Below are 20016 nucleotides of genomic sequence, written 5' to 3'. Positions count from 1 at the left end.
CTCCCCTCCAAACCATAGTCCTGTATTCTTTCCTGTGCAAAATACACAATAACTCCTGACAAGAAAAGGCTGTAAGAGGGAAGATTATACCCCTAGGATTCCCAAACTCTAGCAGTCCTCCACTGCATAACTGAAATGTAGCACAGAACCACACAAAGTGCCATAAGAGGGGAGAAAAATACTGTCAGCCGGAGTGAGAGAATCAAATTCCCAGTTCACCCTCAGTGGATTAATTAATTAACTAAATTAAACAAAAGGATGGGGTGAAATCTGGGATTTTTTCAGAAATGTCAGAATAGAAGAAAGTCTAGGAAGATTATGTGTTTTTAAGACAATAGCACGTTTGTGAGCTATAAAGACATAGCTTTAAACTTGCAAATTAGTACTATAGATTCTTGGCTATATTACACAGCTGTTGAAACCTCTCCCACAGAATGCAAATAAATATTTTATCAAAAATAAATGAGGAAAAAAGCCTAAAGCAGTTTTGTGTGTAGTGGGAGGAAAGAGAAGAGTAAATGTAAACTATCACCTTGTGCTGCTTGTTGTTTCAAGAAGATTCTTAGCCTTGCAATTTATCTCTAAAAGTAATATTCTAAGTAACCCTGTATGAAACCGCTTCTATCAGGAGCCAGAGCTCAGACTGGGATGTATCAAAACATATCTAAGATCTCCAGTCTAGAAGAACTTCTCAATACAGACAACTAATACAGGCACTAAGTAAATCTGCATAATATTTCATCCAGCATATTTTTTTAAGGGCTCATTAAGTGTTCCATGCCCACCACTCTATGAAAACATTTATCCTGAATGGGGTTATTGTCTTTACCTACATATGAACAACATGGAACCCCCAAACCAGTCAGATTTTTACAACTATGGCATTCATAGTTACACCTCCAATCACATCCCCTGGTCTTTGTGTGAGTGTAAATACAAGAATGTTATTATCCAGATAACGTCATTACCTGGGATAATAGCAGACTACTGTTGGAGCAGGGATCTTTGAGAATTACAAGACAGAAAATCTTGGAAACAGCAACTCCATAAATCTGTACCAAAATGTACCCAAGACCTTATTAATAAAAGCTTCTGAAACTCAACCCAAACACAGAGGCAGTGAGCATTGTGTGCTTGATGCACACACTAGTACAATGGGAAAAAACTAGTACAATGGGAAACTGATCCTTATTTATTCCCATGTATTGCTCTATGTTTCCATGGATCTCCGGCTTGCCTGCTTTGTAAATGCCTAAAATTAGGCAACAGATCAACGTTTTAGCTACAAGTGACAGGTCTAACACGTAAATTGAATTTAAATTTCTTGATATTTCATTTAAAAAAAAAAAAAAATTCAACATTTTGATGGCAGGCAACTAGAATCTAGCATTCAGTCACGATCACCCATTCGCACTTCTGTTGAGAGCCCACCTCCCTGGAGTAAACCTACGTTGTTAGCTGACCACCCAGTTCTTAAAAGATTTTGATACTGAAGCAGGATCTAGAAAACATAGCTGCAGAGCTGATGCCTTCCCCTTGGAATAGGCATGGTTGCAAATTTAGACTACACCCTAGCGCAGACAAAGGCTGGGCGGGCGGAGGGGTCTCCGGCAGGTCAAGAGTTAGCAGGTTTATCAGGAAAGGTCAGGGGAGGATGCTAGGAGACTTCGGGGAGAGACTGGCAGAAAGCTGAATCGCCGAGCCCGGGGGAGAGGAGACGGAGGGAGAAAGGCAGTAGGGACAGGCGACACAAAAGCGCGGCGAGGCGGCGACGCCGGGCGGGAGGAGCAAGGAAAGGACCGGGAGGTGTGGAGAGCAGAGCCGGGATCTGCGGCTCGGGCGGGACAGGAGCAGGAGGAGTCCCCCAGGGCAGGGGCAGCGCTGCCTTCCCGCAGGGCCCCGGCCGCCCCCGGCCTCCCGCCTGGGCCCGGCCCTGCTCCCCGCGGGGCCGCTTCGCACCCGCCGCGGTGCCTCCGCCGCCCCCGGCCCGGGGCCACCTCGCAGGCCCCGCTCCCCGCTCCAGGCCGGCGCAGCCCGAGAGGGAGCCCCGCGCTCCGGACGCGCCGCCGGCCCCAGGCCGCGACCGCGGCTCCTCACGCCGGCCGGGCCGCGCCGGGGCTGCCGCAGCGGCGGACGGAGAGGCGAAGCTGCCTCGGGCCGGGGCCGCCCCCGGGCGCTGCCCCCCGCGCCTACCCGCAGCCCTCATCGCCCGCCGACCTCCTCCTTCTCTCCGAGCCGACCCCCAGGCCCCGGCCGCTCCCCCCGCCCCGCTAAGCCGCTTACGGGGCGGCAGCCGCCGCCTCGCCCGGCTGGCGTGTGTACCTGGCTCCAAGGTGCACAGCAGGCGCGGCGCGGTCCGGGAGATGCAGCTGCGCTTCTTGAGCACATTGCTGAGGATGGTGCCTACACCGCCGCCCGAGCTCTGCCGCTTCAGGCATCGCCCCCCGCGCCGCAGCGAGCCCGTGAGCCTGTCCTGCCGCATGGTGCCCGGGGCTCGCCCTAGGGCGGCGGGGTGGGGGGCATGGCGTGCGGGGACCCGCACTGCAGACAGCGAAGTCCGAGTGCCGGAGAGAAGAGGGAGGACAAGGAGAGAAGGAAGACAAAAAGGGGGGGGAAAAAAAAAAAAAAAAAAAGCTGTTCCCGCCCACAATCCTAGCATCACTGCCTGAATAAACCAGCAGCCTCTCCTCCTCCTCCAGCACCACCTGGAACGCAGCGGGCGAGGGGAGCGGCAGCTCTGGTTAGAAATAAAGGGAGCGGTGGGGCTCAGCTGTGCCAAAGGGCATCAGGACAGCTGCACAACCCCCGGGATGCACGGGACCAGACGACACGGACAGCGCGGACACGGCTCGCTTGACGCCTGTAACGGGCAATACTGACATTTCTCCCGAGAATTAAACGAGCTGAATATCCGCCAAAGAGTTTTCTCACTCGGGCCTACAGCTGGACATACACAGATAGTCCTGCTGCCCTTTTCACTAAGCTGTCCTGGGAAGGAGTCCGACAGACCATGGAGCAGGGGGAGAGCAAAGAGTTTAACAGCATCGTCAGTGCCAAGGCAGGCTGGGGTTCTGCTCAACGACAGCCCCAGCAGCAGCACACACAAGCATACGGCACAGTTTCTGTTTTTCACTCTCCAGCGAAGAGACCCTGAACATCCTGAGCTAAAATAATCACTTTTCTATGAATCTACATTGCAACTGCACTTATAAGTAATATGCCATGCACTAAACAGTTAAAAGAAGTGATTCAAGAGCACTTTATTAGATGCATTTTCCAGAGCTATTTGGCCTAAGAGCATCTTAAAAAGGTTTCATAGAGATTCTCAAACTAGTGGTTTGATTCACAAGAAGGAAAAGCATTTGAAATAGTGATCGCTTTTACAACCTAAACCACTCAGCATTTCTGTGGACGAAGAGCAGATTTATCACACCACATTAGTCAGGCTCAAAGGCCAAACTACCAGGAGTCTCAGTCTACCTGCCAACAACTGTAGCTTTGAAACATTTTCCTCCTTTAAAAAAGATGTGTTTCTCAATTACATTATGAAGAGAGAAAACTGGCAGCAGATAAGCAGTAAAGCTAATTATATAAAAGATACACAATAAAAAACACAGAACCAAGCCTTTTTTAAAAATCAGTTATAACTATCTTTAGAAGCCACTGTTAAGCTTTCAGGGAAGTGTGATTTTGATCATGCCTCTTTAAATATCTGCTTGGGTTTTAGAGAAAAGTCACTACATTTGAGCTGTTAGCTTGCACTCTGAATAGATAATTAAGTCTGTGTGTCGGTGGTTCTTTTTTTAACAAAGGTGACACTTCCCTGCTGATGTAGATGATGCAAATCACTTTATTTCAGTGCCAGCTGGAGATGATGATTTAGTGGTTAAAGCATCAAATTTGAAATCAATTAGCCTCCCTAGGTGTACAGATTGTACCAATGGGACTATAACAGCAACATTTAAATACAGAAATAGCCATATTATCTCTGTAATATTCTCCACCAGCCTGAACACCTTTTGCAAATAGCACCACATCGTTCTTGGATCATTTCAAGACTGACTAATCCAACACCATATGCTTTTGCCCAAAGTCTCAGAAGCCATAACCAAAGTTTCAGTTTCACTCATTATTCAGACAGTGAGAATCAGTCATCACACTAAACTGCATTACCTACAGTTTTTAAACAATCGGAAATCAGGTCTAAAGAAACACATCGATATTTAACTGATGAAGATAAACAGCTTTCAAAATGAGAATTTGGTATCCCCATTACTGCTGTCTCTCCTACTTGTCATCTTGTCTCTGCAGGAAAACTGGAAACAATCAGGACAATCATACTGTGACTGGGAACGCAGATACTTCCAAGCGTACCATTAAGGAGCTTTCCCGCATGCCAGCCAATTAATAAAATGTTATTCCAAAGGAAAAAATGTAAAGTCGAGCTTCAGGAGACAAAATGAAGAAGCCAGGCCATACATACCAGTTTGATGACTCACTGGATCATTAGTACAAATGGATTTTAGATGCAGAGATAAGCCTCCCATTAAGCATACATATACATATTTTAAGGGCTAGAATCTAGCTTCTAGAAAAGTGGATGGCACTAGGTTTTAATCACTGATCAAGCAAAGCCTCTGATCTGCCTGTGGCAAGACCTGTTGACCATCATGAATCTAGTTTGATCCACCAGTGCATGGAAGTCTGGTCATGTCCACAAGACCTCATCTGCATTTACTGACAAGACAGATAACATTCAGAAAGAATTTTGAGGGAAAAAGAAATCCAAATGTTTGGCTAGGCAAGATATTTCAGCTCCAGTATTTTGTAATAATCACCATAAGACTTTGCTTTTTTTCCCTCCCTCTGTAGTTCATGTATTCCCTCCCACACAACAGAGTCATTTTCTGAAAAACCTTACTTCCTCATTTGGTACCTCTTTTCAATCTTACCACCATCTGCTACACATGCCATTTTAAGGCCAGAGAACTTCTGAAGAATACTATGTGCATTCTTGTTCTTTTTTTCAATCAGCCTTAGGATGGTCTGTCCGAAGATCAATGCCAGCTTTTGACCAACTCCAGTTCCCTCAAACCTCTCCATTCTTTAGCTCACTTCTGTCTGCACAGGGACAATGAGGTAAAACACAGACTGCCAGAAAGGGACAATGAGTACAAACAGATGGGGCAGCAACAGGAACAGCAGCAGAAACGGGGCCACAGAGCAATCTCACTTTCAAAGAATCTGTTTACATGGAGCTTTAACAGCCCAAGCTCAGGATTACTAGAAGGCACAATTCACCACTTCTCTTCTGATGTGTGCCAAGACTGAATGTAATTAAACTATTAAAAATGGTAAGATATCTTCAGGTAGGTCACTCTATTTCATGACCCCCACATCCGCCCCTTCACTTCACAGAAAATTGTAGAGACCTCCCTTATTCTGATTTGCATCACAACATCCCAGTGAAACAGTCAAAATCTGGGAATAAAGTTTATTTGCCACCATTCTCAACACCAATGTCAGCAAAAATACTTAAAGTGACATGTACCCATGAAAAAATATAGTAAATTCTTTGTATGATAACACTGTAATATGATTAATCCAAGAGGATTTTGGAAATTACACTTAAACAGAAGCACTACAGCAGTTGACAATAAAGCAAATATCAGAAAGAAATCTGTATCAATAAGATGAGGGGAAAAGAATGTATTGCAACCACAAAGGAAAACCTGTTCTATTGACCAAATCATAGGGTCACTGTCTGCTAAACCCCAGAGCTCCATGTACTACTTTAAAGAGCCCAAAAATACATCCAGAAAGTGTAACCCTATTACCACAGGGTTTCAAATAACTCTACAGAAGTTAGCAAATAAACCAACATATGTTTTGACATGTATTATAATTTACCATGAGGCTCAAAAGAAAAAAATTTCACTTTCATCCCTTTCAGCAATATTTTTTTATTATGTAGGCCTCTTCAAAAACTTTTCTTAATACATGCCTTACCAAAATAATGTTTTTAATTTCTTTTGTAGACAGAGAAAATATGATGATGAAAGTTAAGAAATGCTGAGAAATGTTTCCTAACCTTGCTAAATAATATGAAGTAAATGCATCTCTTGGCCAGTACTCACACTCCAGAATCCCACTTGAATGCTCCATGGTAATTTAAAAAAATAAGCCATCAGTTCAGCAGAAAAACTAATGCAATACATGGAAAAAGTGAGTCTGACAGGTATGATTTGTAGTTATGTTTAAGATAATATTGCAGAAAAATGGAGGTCATAGCAGGTCCTCCCAGATATAAAACTGAACTTCTATTCCTTTATTAGAATATGATTATTTGCTTAGCACCTAGCATACAAATTGAATTTTGTAGTGTGAATCACCAGCTTCATTCATCTGAGGTACTATTTTGGAAGCAGAAGGATTTTTATCTGCCCAACGTAATGAAAAAAAGCAAAATGATCCTATATCTCCAAGACAAGATTTATCCACACATAGAACACTTGGAAAGATTTTAGATTAAAAATTAATTGCCAAAGTTAGAAACATTATTAATGACAAAATCTCTTTGCTGTGAGCCAGGAATTATAATGGAAATGGACCACATTTATACATAAAAGTTTATATACATTGATTCATCCTTATTTGCAGTAATGCCAAGGACATGCAGCAAAGACTAGATTCAGCCCACAGAAGGCTTTCATTAGACATTTAGCAAAGAGCCAGCCTGTCCTGCACTGCACAAGAAAAAGAGTCCAGCTTCCAGCATAGATCCTCTCTCCCAGTACACGTGGCCTCCACAGGAACAGAAACATGACTCTGGAGTTGGGGAGGAGAGTGGTGCTGACTCCTGGAGAAGCTCATGTAAGCACCATATGAGATCACAAAGCTTGATCAGTCAATAGCAAGGCCTGCACAAACACTCCAGTTTTTTGCTGATGTATGAATTGGTTCCCATTTGTAGATGCCACTAGTTCTGTAAAGAAAGATTTACACATAGGTGAAGCTATTGCAACCCCAAGTCCTCCAGACCACCTAATTCTCTTTATCTCCCAAGTGAGCCATGGCTTCACAGAGCAGACTCTCCAAGTATTGGATACAGAAGCAGCTAGCAAAGCAAAAAAAACCTCAAACCACCACCTCCACTTCCTGAAAAAATACACCTTAGTCATTTAAGCAAGTTTGACACAGAGAGTTTTTTTAATGAAGTTTGTGAGATGAAGAGAAGATAGTTATCAGTTCCAACAACATTACTACTCAAAGATTTTCGACTCAACAGCTAAATGACAAAACTTCAGTTCATAACCTACTCTTACAGGATAAGTTTATTGAATTGGATATGTTTAGGATTAATCAAAGGCTCATTTAGCACTGAAGCCTAGAGCCATTAAAATTGATTTTGAGCATGTACAACACCACACAAGCACAAGTTTGGCTAACAGCAAAACTCTGACTATTTACTTCTGCATAGCTCGGGACAACTCATTCATTTCTTTATGTGCTTCTTCTACCAGCCTTCAAGCAATCTTGTCTCATTAAGCTTTTTTTTTCAAAGTGTCTCATACCATCTATTCATCCAGTGATGTCTAGCTTGTCCAGTTCAATAGGTACCTGACTTCTAGAGCTCTCTAAAAATTACTATAAATACCATCAATATTTAGCTCTTCAGATTAGTATACATTTTAAAAAATATCAACTCTGTACATTGATTATCTCCCCACTCTGACTTCCTTTAATTTCACTGTATATTTATTTTTCCTTCAGGACCTAAGGGCCAATAGCTATTTCTGACAATGAGCATTGGATAAGACAAGAAATTAGCAATAAGATGTTGGGGAAAAAAACCCCAAAACTCAAACAAACAAGAAAAAACATGCAAACACACACACAGAATTAAAATGTTAGCTATTAATGATGCCTAATCCAGCCCAAGAACCAAAAACTGTTCATGGTCTGTATTTGGCCATATGTATTGTATGGATGGCAAGGAAAAGGTGTTGATCAGTACCAGGTTCTGTGATTTTAGGAAGTTACCAATAATTTATAGAGAACTAAATTTAGAAACTGTTTCACTGCTGACAAAACATACCAAGAAGATTCTAATTTTTACTAAGAAATTTTAACTAAGAAAATTTTAACTAAGAAAAAGATAAATGATAGGCTTCTAAGTAAGATGATCAAATGTGGAGATGGAACACAGGCTTGACTTTCCTGGCAAATTTCAAGGGTATGTGAGGAGTACTCATTTACTGCTCAGTAAATCAAATTCAGGTTATTAACAGCTTCAAGGAGAAAAATATTTTTAAAATCTAAGATTCACATTTAATCCTTCTTTTAGAGTTGCTCCAGTGCAGAATTATAAGCAGGACTATTGATCCAAACAGACTAAGTTCCACAGCCTACTTTTCTAGCATCTTGTTTTTAAACACCAAGCTATCTCAAAGCTGCAGAAACATAGCTGCTGGCACTGCCTGATGCTCCATAAATCAGTCTATTCCTAGCACTAATTATCCCAAGCAGCTGTTATCCTCCATTTGATCTCCAGTATCCAGGAAATCTTTTCTTCAAAGGCTAATGCAACCAAAGAATGTTTAGTGTGTACCACTTGGAGATAAAATTCATCTGTGCTACTTAAAGGCCATATACCCTGTTGGGTATTTTCACTGAAGCACCATTAACAGCCCTTCTACAAGTTCACAATGTTTGGGGTTGTTTTTTTGTTGTTGTTTGTTTGTTTTTAAAGAGAATTTCAGTAGGAAAAAGAACAGCATCATTTCTCATACAGAAGTGTAACTCCCAGCAGAATAAAAGAGAAGGCAGTGCTCAGCTAGACAAGTGTGAAAGACTATGCATACAGTCTAAGAGAACTTTTTCTCTCAGGCTGTTTTCACATCCAAATGCTTGTTAGAAAAAGATTAAAGACTGAAATGACATGATGAGTTATGCAGCTCAGACAGCCACCCCTGCTGTGAGTTTATTCACACAAACCCTTACATCTTGATTGTCCAACATTTGCCACAGATGCCATGCTCTCACTACCTGCAGGTATCCAAGCACATCTACCATCAGTTCAGAATTGTAAAGATTAGTGAAATATGAATGTACTCAGGTGCATTTCTCACACATCACTGCTTCCCATGTGGCCTTTGGCACCACTGGATGTAAAGCCAGCTTCTTTGCAAGTTGCCAGTTAGTGCAATGAACTCTTAGGTTATCTCCTGGATGCTGATTATGCCTTGCAGCAAAGCACACAAACACTTTTGCACACAGACATGCAGGCTGAGACTTCTGCACAGCTGGGCCCTGCACCCCACTCCTGTCCCCATGGCCAGCACTACCCTGCCCCAGGGCAGACATGCAGCTGCTGAGCTGCAGCAGGATGAGCTGTTTCACACTCTTCCTGAACCTACATGGAAATTGGCACTTTGCCTCATTTAATCACAATAATCCCTGGGTGACTGAATAAAAAGCTTTTCCACTTTTTCAGGGAACTATTAGACTAACAAAACTTTACTGTTGATCAGGTATCCATCTAAAAAGCTGCAAGTGAGCAGGGGGAACAGCAGTGCCTGCCAGTTATTTCTACTGTCATGACTGACTGACAGGGACTGTAGACAGAGAACAGGCTGTTCTGACTTTGCTGTCTCCAAACAGCAGCATCCTTCCTCCAGCATGCCTCCTCAATTTAAGCTAATCAAATCCCGTCCTTCCAAAGTTACTGCAGTACCAGAGAAATAAGAGATCACTGGTTTGAGAACCACTTTTTGCAGGGAAATCAGTATAGAAATATTACAAGTATTTCTTGATAAGTAACCCAAAAAGCTGCACACACAATAATCTGTTGCTTTAATCCCCATTTCTAATACTAAGGAAGTATTTTATATAACAAGCACTCTCCAATATATCAACTTCTCATGGCACAGCTGTTATGAAAAGTATAATACAGTGGAGTCAAAATTGTACATTTATTACAAAGCTAATCCTGTGAGGTTAGCTATGACATTGCAACAGCAACAGGATTACTGTTACACAGAAAAATATGGAGAAGCAGCTAAGCAGTCAGCTCCAAGTTGTATGCATACCCAAAATAAACACAACCTCCGGTGGAGCACTGACTCAACCAATTTTATTGTTGTCACAGCTGCTAGCACACTGACAAAGGATAGCTACAACATCCTACACCAAATGCTGCAGGACAAGAATTTGATCTGTACATCCCTATACCGAACAATCTGCATCTTCAGTCGCAAACCAGGCCTAGATTGAGCAGCCAGATTATTGCTTACAGAATGATTTCCTGAGTTTACTGTTAAGTTCTATAACTGAACAATGAAATATTTATTCTGCAAAATATTTTTTATGTTGTAACCACATTCGGCTGTTACTCTCCCAACAAGTTTCTACATCATTAAAGAAATACTGCTGAATTATTTATTATGGAGGGAGAGAGAAATGAAGGGAAGAAAGAACTAATTTGTATTTAGATAATCAGTGGCTGATTCTCCCACCACCTCAGGTGGCCATTGCAGGGTGCACCTTTCATTTTAGAGGCTGAGGCCAACTACAGAACACACCCACACGACACACTTCAGACAGGCCAAGGTAGCTCCACTACACCCTCACCCCAGATGTCTACCATCTCCCAGGGCAAGCATTCAAAGTGGGGTGAGATGGAAGGCTGCAGGAGCATGGCTATCCATTTCAGAGGCCCCACAGCTTATACACAAGTGGGACACCACAGCTGGTTGACCAGGGTCTCCCAGGTCTCACCACACTGCTGTGGGAGAAGAGCTGGTATGTCTCAGAGCAGCCACCTGTTTCTGTGTGAGGCACATTTGGGGCCAAGTTTGCTCTCCTCAGAGGCAAGTGCCCTGAGGTCAGCTGCTTATTTCACTCAGGTTCCACCTAGCCCTGAACCCCTGGCATCTCCCTTTCTGAGGAAAATCTCACCCCTCCAGACACAGCAGCTCACTGAACTGGAAAATGAGTGACAGCAGTGAGCCAGAAGGCAGCATCTTCCTCAAGGACATAATGATCTCTTAATCAGCAGGCTCCACACTGTCCCATGAATTTACCAGCATCAGTGACCCCAGCTCTGAATGTAGCAAATTTCCTATTAACAGTAGCAGTAGAATGACACTTAGAAGAAAAAAGTGCTAGTCAGGTGTAGTCCTGTACCCTGTGTCACTTGAAACAGACTCCCAGGGCTTTTAACAAAAGCCCTGACGCTAGCCAAAGCAGCCACCATGAGAGTTTGCTTAGTTAAATCCTGAAGAATATAGCTGAAGGAGGCCATGATAAAAGACATTTTCAATAATTGCTCAAATTTTAGCCAATTATGAGATGGTATTAGTTCTGAGGAGGCTAGGAGGTACTTTTGGTAGACATAAGACACTTCAGTGGTGTCAAAAGAAGTCAGCAAAGTATGTGACACAGAAAAGTAAGGATTCATATAACCCCTGCAGACTCAGAAGGGAAACATATGGCTTAGGAATGTATGTGGGCTCCTCAGCTCCCTAACCAGCCTGGCAATCCCAATGCTGAGCAGCCAGGCAGTGAGCTGCAGAGATGTCTTACTGAACGTTCCCAGGAAGATCTCTGTAATATAGTTGTTTGAAACCACTTTAATGGAAAGGTCTGATATAAAATATCTGTTTGTGGAAAGCAAAGCCCTTCACAGCAAAATGTCATCTTTCATGAAAACAGATTCCCAAATGCTAAAAGCATGATTTTGACTCTTTTTAGGATTAAACATTTTATCATCTTACTTAAAAATAGCTCATTACATAATAGGAAATGAAAAAGGCATCTGAACAAAGCATTTTAGTTTGAAATGCAAGCTTTCAGAATTTTGCTTCATAAGCAATTGACTCTTGTGAGTGGGTGCTTTATTTCATGCTGGAACAAGATACTTTAGTTGCTATATCCTTAAAGCAGAATTTCCCTCAAAAGTGAGGATTCCAGGTTCTGTAATGCTTCAAGCACTTAGTTCTTGCCACCTTTTGAATCTGATATTCTGTAGTGACACAGACCACAAGAACATCTCAGTTGATACATGACCAAATTAGACAGCAACTCCAGCCTCTTTCTTTCAAGGATAAAAGAAAGAAAGAAAAAAAAAATCTTTTCAACACTAGAAAATAAAAGAAATTTACTTTACCTTAGATGTTAAGAAACTGAAATTAGCCTCAAAGTGGCCTCTAAGAGGTGCCAAATCTGCACAATCACACAATTTGTCAGGTTTGTAAGGAAACTGCACAGTTTGCCAATTTATAATTTATATTACAACTTTGTTTTTACAGCAAGAGAATATGGCAGTCAGTTTGTTAGTCTGACAAGGGCTTCTATTGACTCACACACCAGTCAGCTTCCTCGGGCTAGCACAGATCATCCCAAAGAGGTGGCTGGAGACAGTGCAGTGGGGTGGTCTCTCCCCCTAGGGCTTACCAATGCTACTGCTCATCAATGATCAAAGACTTCAAAATTCATTATTTGCAAGATCATACTCTGTGTTGATGTCCCACCAGCAGCATGATTACACTCTAAATCTGAGTACTATGTTGGTAATTCTCTAGAAGAACATCCTAAGAGAGGGATGAGACACAGTGCTATACCAGAACTTTACTGGCTTGCTGCTCTGTTAAACTATTTCCCCAAGTCCCAGCATTCTGGTTGTGTTGCTCAAAGACCGGCTCTAAGATGATAATCTCACCAAAAGAAAGTAACCATGGAATTCACTGGCTAAAAACTCCTCAGGATTATTCTGTTAGTGATTAGTTGTCAGTCTGAGTTCCACACACCTCTTATTATGTTTGACAACATTCAAACAACTCTCTCCTAGTCTAACTAACAGATACTCAGAATACAGAAACTAATTCATATTAGCAAACACTAAACATGACACACACCTATTTATTGAAACATTTCTTCATGCCCTGATGCACAGCAATGAAGGTTGTTGTTTGCAGTCCTTCTCCTTCAAGCCTAATGTTAAAAGAAAAGTAATCCTTCTCAGCCCAGGCTCCAATTGCAATAGAATAAGCTTTCAGATTTTCCAGAATCTTTGCTGGCTGAAGCTGAATGAACTATCTTAGTCAAATGGCATTTCATTTTATATTCATTGCTCTAGGTGGCTCTTTTGAAGGGCACTTCAGTAATATTTTCAAAAATTACACTATATATTAATAATGCTGAGTAACAGTGAATAGGTCAGTTAAGATCACACTTAGATCTAAAGCCATTTTGCCTTGTGCATGCCCATCCCAAGGGACCACCAGGTGAACTTCACCATCCGGATCAAAAGAACTGCTGCCCAGTGGCCCAGTGCAGCTGACAGACAAAGCACACAGCTACCATCTCCACTGAGCCAAGCTCCAGCATCACTAAATACAGATTCTTTCCTTTTCTAACTGCTCCATTACCTCACTCTTGGCAAACCAGCATGGGTCATAGAATGGATCAGAAAATCTTTGCTAACCAGTGCCCAGCCCACCTCCACTAAGCTGCCATAGCAGCAATATTCACTGAGTAACTCAAGTCTCCATAAAGAAATGAAAAAAAATAAACCAGAGCAATTGGGGTGTTCCAGGTTAAAGCATATTTATACAACTGCAACAGTACATCAAACTACTGGGAAGTGAGTGGGAGGAGACAGATAAGCTACAGGCAAACTTTTATATGCATGAATTATTACATATCTACATAAGTACTTGCCTCATGTTGCAAGACATCTGATCCAGAGTGAAATCAATCACCAAATCACAGAATACTAGGTTGGAAGGGACCTCAAGGATCATCAACTTTTTTCAACAAAAGTGTGGTCTAGACAAGATGGCCCAGCATCCTGTCCAGCCAAATCTTAAAAGCATCCAACATTGAGGAATCTACCATTTTCCTGGTGAGATTATTTCAATGGTTGACTGTTTTCATTGTGAAAAAATTTCCTCTCCTCCAAGAACCTTATCAAGTTCAAGTTCAATCAAATCAATATTACCTGTGTCCACACTATATTGTGTTAAAGTTGCTCTTACACTTTTAACCAAACTTTTACCTTATGAACTAAAAATTGTGAATTTTTGGCTTGGTTTTGTAACCATGTTGAGGTAAGAGGAGGGATAGAGGAAATGGGCAAGCAGACAATTAGTTAATGCAGGAAAAAGATAAGGAAGAACATCAAATGGGGACCAAGGAAAAATGTGAAGAAAGCTCAAGGACAGGGAGTAATCTGGGTAGACACTGCAAGATAGTGCAATATGCAGGGATGGGGAAAATGGAACAGAGCTGAGAAGTCAAATATTTAAAGACTGGGTCATGCAAGAGAAGCTAATAAGGCATTTGGCAGGAAAAAAGAATAGGATGGGACAGGACACGGAGATGCAGTAGGACTGAGGGAAGAAGGAGACAGAAAATACAAATTTAATCTAGATGTATGAGTTTTCTTGCATGTCTGAGTTGCACTTTTCCAGGTACACATGGTAATGTGATCTTGCTCAGTTCTTTCCTAATCAATTCATGTAAATAACATCAGGCAATGCTTTCCCAGTTTCTTCTGAGTTCCATACCCTGTGAGAAAAGTTGATGCTATAGAGACAGATCCTCATTCTCAGAAATTGAGGAGACTTCATAGCCCAGCCTTCTACCTGGAAACTGTCCATGCTCTGGGGACATGTGGGGGACAAATCAGTGTCCAGATGATGCCAGTTCATGCTGCCTTTTTCTCCAATAAAGATACTTTCAAAGAGATTTCAACCACCACTAATAAACACAGGCATAACCCTCTGAATTTCTGTAGTTGGATTCCAAAAGATTCCCTTCATTTACTCAGGAACTTCTGAATAACTTTGACAACCATGTGGGAGTTATTGATCTCAGTTATAATTAAAAAGCTATTTTTCACTATTTTTCATCTGTTTTGCATAAGGAAACTAATATTTCCTTTGTGAATAATATTTATATGTCAACAGATAGTGCAGAACTTAATATGTAATGTAAACTGGGTGGTTTGGAATACAAGCATCATAAGGTCACCCCAGGACACTGATGCTAAACCTTTTAATCCAACTCTTGCCTGACCACACATGTAAAGCACCTCCCTTCGTGTTTATGGAAGGTTGATGGCTCTTGTATCCTTATCAAGACCAGAGGTGCACCTCTAGTTCTGCACAAAATAAAATATTCTGTCTCCCTCTACTGGCTCTGCATTAAATAAAACCAGAAAAAGGAAAACTAGAAAGCAAATGTTTATTGTTATCTTAGAGAATTCTATACAGAAGCAATGCTCAAATAACAGAAGATTAATACTTTAATCATAGTTTCTCAACAAGTATTACCAAAAAGAATACTAAGGATCTTTCTGAACACAGCATGAGGCCCATTTAAAGTTCTTATTACAGGTACATAACACCATCATAGTGACACAGCTATGACAGATAAATTATTTGTAACTTTGGGAAATTTTCTAGTAAAATTATTTGTTCATTAAAAATACAAGAGAATATTAATGAACTTTCTGTTTCTGTAACTTCGTTTTATTTTATGTTGAATCAAATTTAAGTATTCCTGCTTGCTTCCAGCCAAATTGACTTACAATTAAGCTGGATGCTTTTACTTCTAAATAAGTTATAGATAACACATGATTTTGGTTTGTGTTGTTTGTTGGTTGTTTTTTTGATTTGTTTTAATTAAAACAAATCAACATTTGTGATTCAAGGAAGTTCTGGTTTGCAATTTGACCACTCAAAATATATTTAGTAATGAAAGCAAGCTGTCACTATATAAAATACAAGAGATGTCCTTCACATACCCTTTAGATGACAGCTTCAAAACCTCATTGGTTTTTTACTGAATTCTGCTTTTCTCAAATGATATAATTAAGTGCATAAAGCACTCTGCTTGCTTCTATTATGGATCAAAAAAGTTCATCGTGCTCCCAAGAAAACATATCTTTTCTTAGTCCAAAAAAATCAAAATCACAAATCACAAAGAGTAAGAGAAACAAGTGCCACATTTGCCATGAGGCCATCACAGTGATTTCTCTCTTACTAATTTTCTTCATTGGAGAATTTTATTTAAATTTGGGTAAAAAAGGCATTATTAAAATGAAACTCTTCATTCATATATCTTACAATCCAGAAGTACAGCACGGTGTACTGATTTTATCATATATTCTACAGAAGAATTTATCGTTCCTTTAACAGAGCTATGACCATTCATGTGTCCAACCAAAACACTTTTCACTCTGCAGTGAATTTTATTTTCTATGGTAATACCTATTTGTATGCAAAACATGCATCATCTGCTAAGGACAAGGGTCAGCAGCATAATGAAAAAGACACTAAGTTATGAAGTTGTTCCTGGAACTGTTTCTCCACATTTACCCACTCTAGAGTTCAAGTGCTGCCGGTGCTGTGCTGACTATTGGTGGCCCTGAAGTGCAAGCAAGTCACATGTGGGCTCCCAAAAATGCCAGGGGCCAGGCCTCTTCTGTGCACATAGCAGAGACCAAGAGCCAGCACAGGTTTAAGACTGAGGAGTGGATGACTCCCTGTGTGAGCTGCAAAACCCAAAGATCCTGAACTTTCAGACACTGAACACAGTTTTGAGCATAGAGTTTTTTAAACAGTACCTGTTTTTTCCTCTCTGCAGAAACAGATTAAAGCATGATAGATATTCTGTCAGAAAATAAGAGACCAAATTTATCAGCCCTGTTATTTCTGAACTAACTGAAATTACCACTAGGAGTTAATTTGTCAAGCAGTAATCAAAAAGGGTTGGACAAAATTTCCATGTGTTCATGAAAGAGTATTTGTTCACAATTGGTCTGTATAGATTGCTTAAAGGTAGCACTCAAACACCTGAGTGTGAACTTAATGTTAATTGAAAACTACTGTTCTACCTCTACACAGAGATTCCACTGTGTGGGGAAAGAAGCATTCGGAATTTACAGCCAAATCCTCTAAATTCAAGAAAATTCAAGTAGTCTCATTTAAAAGGAGACTACAGTATATGCTTCCATATTAGTGGCATGGAGGCCTTGCTTATCAAGCTGACATTAAGAGGTTTGGAGAAGAAATATGCCTACACAGTAGATGACAGCCAAGAACTTTCATGCCAGGTTTATGTAAAACAAAGGAATGCTTTTAAATGTTTAAAACTTAAGTTTCACGTGAGTAGACAAGCTCTTACCTTGACTACATTAGCATATGCCACTACAGTAAAATTCTTTTAGTAAAGTCTTTACATGCACGTCAAAGCTCCTACAGACATGTTTATGAAAAGACCATGCTTTATTTACTGTACCTGAACATTTCTGTACCTGTCACGCTGCATGTTAATGAAAAAAATAAGATGGAACATTAGGTTATTTTCACACGTCCTTTCCAAAGGCATAATTTCTATTTATTCTTACATATGACATTACATGCAGTTTTACTTTGGAAGAACTATCAAAAAGCACTTCAGCCTATCTTAAGATGACAACTTTGCCAAGTCAAATAAAAAGGTTTTACTGTGCAGGGAAAAAAACACTAAACAATTAAAGAACAACATTTCTTCTCTTTCCCACGCAATCTCTCAGAAACCCCCAAAACACCGATGCTGATAAAGGGCTTTGAGGGAAGTAGGTTTGTTTTTACTGATACTCTTCAGCTTGGAGCAACTTGGTAGAAAGGAGTTATGCAAAATTAACAGCTGAGGCTACAGCAGCTTACCCAGCTGAGCTAGTTGAACTTTGCCTGTTTCCAGGTACTACTGACATCATTAGGAGTCAGTCATATCTAAGGAATAGCATGGCCTGGCCTCTTGACTTTAAATTAAGTGTGAGGGCTTAAATGAAGCACTGTCCACATTAATGAAACAAACTATTTACACTAGTATACAGAAAGTACTTACAACGTTTCTGGGAAACTGCCTGTAAACAAGCTGTGACAATGTCGCAGTTCTTCTGGACTTTTTGTACAAGCCTGTCTTTCTGCTTCAGAAGACGGAGCAACTTTGCTGATTGAACGGAAATTCTGTAATTCAGTTCTCGTTTTATAGTTGTTAATTCATCAACATCTGCCAACAAGCAGAGAAAACAACTTCAGTACAGGCCAAAACATTCACAAACAGCTTATTGTAGCTGACACGCAAAGACACTTGCCTCACAGACATTTACAAATACAAGCTTTCTATAAATGACAAGTTCTATTGACTGGGGTAATTCCCAGTTATAAACACTTTCAGAGTCTGAGCCAAAGCCTTTAATTTTCTTTTAAACAAAAGTACTTCAATTTATTGCACAGAGTATAAATCTTAACTATTATGCTGTTATAAACTCCTGGGAAGGTGACAGCTACAGACAGAACATACTGATAGTAGTGCAACCAGGAGATACATTTTAGAAACAGCACCTTCCAGACGCTGCCCCTGCATGGACAAGAAATACATTTGTAACAGACAAGGGAACACACTCAAGAAGCCAGCTGCAAAGCTACAAATGCAACTCCAGAATAAAGTCTAAGTGGGAAATTCTTTTCCCTGAGATGCAACTAGATGGCATTTCTCATGGCCTCAGTCATCCCCACCAGTCAGTTACAGTGCCACCAGTCCCCTTCAGTTCATCAAAATGTCTCAGCTTAGTTCTAATATTCCTCTTGTCCCTCATGAGGTAAGCTTCAGGACCAGAAAAAGGAGTTACTGGGGAGATGTCTTAAGTCCATTAATTTTTCTGAGTCCTCTGCTCTGTTCTCAGAGGCTCCCCACACCAGTGAAATCCTAGGTCTTGCCTATCACATGTTGACCTCTTCAGCTCCTCCCTTTAACAGCCTGGTACAGCTTGCCACCAGCATCTACACAGCTGCCTGCTCCCTGCAGCTAAGTTTTCAAACTATCACTTTCAATGCAACCCCTGTCCCCTGATGCTGGAAAGAAAGTCAATCCAAAAATTCCATTCTTCAGTAACGTGATCTAATGAGAAAAATATGTATGCATCCAGGAAAAGCTACTATCACTGGGATGGTAAACAGCTCAGCTTAAGTGCAAAACTTTTTCAACAGTTCTGGAGAGCTTAAAGAAAAGGACAAATTAGGCTGAAATGACCATCAACCATGGGCTAGTGAAAACTATGATGGCAAGGACAGGGGTACCACTGATAAAACAATACTGTATTTTATAGCCACTACCCTGCTGCTGCTGCACCTGCTGCTCAGATGTAATTCCCAATCACTTGTACCAGGCAGGGTAACTTTAAAACTAGATCTATAGATTCAAAAGGAAAAAAAAATTATATATATATATATATATATGTTGCATTTGTACTACTTTATACAGTGACCACCAGAGTTATCTGGAGAGTTTTACTCTCTCACATCCATGCCAGTTAGTTGTGCCTGTAAAAAACAATAACTTGTCAGCAAAACTAATGAGTTGAAATACCACAAAATATATTTCTGAACAAGAAAATTTCCTGTTGAGTCCTAGGTTGCCAAAGGACACACAGAAGAACTTGAGCTACATCCTAGTAACATCAGATGGCGTATCATCTCATTAAGAAGTCAAACACGGAAGCAGATAGCTGTTTGTACAGCTCTAAAAAACAGGCATATTTAGTCACCTCTTGGGATTTTTCCTCGTCAAAAGCAAAAGTGATTAAACATCAGAAGACAAGAGGTCTTTGTTCTCTTTTCCTCTTCACTACTTACTTAGAGTAGCATGTCTCAATGTCTCAGTCTTTCACAAACATGCACTGTGAAGACTACCTAACTTTCATAAGAATTATTTGAAAATTTCATTTCGATTCTGATTGACTCCAGCATTTACATTTTTCATTACATTCTTTTTTTTTTCTTTTTTTTTTTTTTTGGAAGACATGCCGAGCTCCAAATAAGTTTACAGTTGTCCAGTTTAGTTTATGTCCAGTAAAACTAAAACTGAGAAAAACTCTGTCTTATGATACTGTATGTGTAGCATCTCTTCTAGATTCAGAAAATTAGGACTTAGTGAAGAAAAAGAAGGAAAAAGAAAGGAAAA

General features: G+C 40.7%; 1 protein-coding gene across 4 annotated transcripts in view; it reads right to left on the bottom strand.

The window, feature by feature from the left end:
- TBC1D30 (TBC1 domain family member 30) overlaps nt 1-20016 on the bottom strand; it is a 47891-nt gene that overhangs the window by 26729 nt on the left and 1146 nt on the right. For 2 of the 4 annotated variants that reach the window (XM_019006630.2, XM_019006631.2), the window contains exon 2: nt 17899-18063. In XM_019006630.2, the coding sequence (XP_018862175.1) occupies nt 17899-18063 (165 nt within the window). Of the gene's footprint in view, nt 1-2322; nt 2601-17898; nt 18064-20016 lie in introns of those variants that run through there. The other 2 variants (XM_015627368.2, XM_015627370.2) reach the window with 1 other exon arrangement.

The sequence above is a fragment of the Parus major genome, chromosome 1A, assembly GCF_001522545.3.
Source record: "Parus major isolate Abel chromosome 1A, Parus_major1.1, whole genome shotgun sequence".
NCBI classification, from domain to species: Eukaryota; Metazoa; Chordata; class Aves; order Passeriformes; family Paridae; genus Parus; species Parus major.
This window is presented reverse-complemented; position numbering and strand designations above follow the sequence as displayed.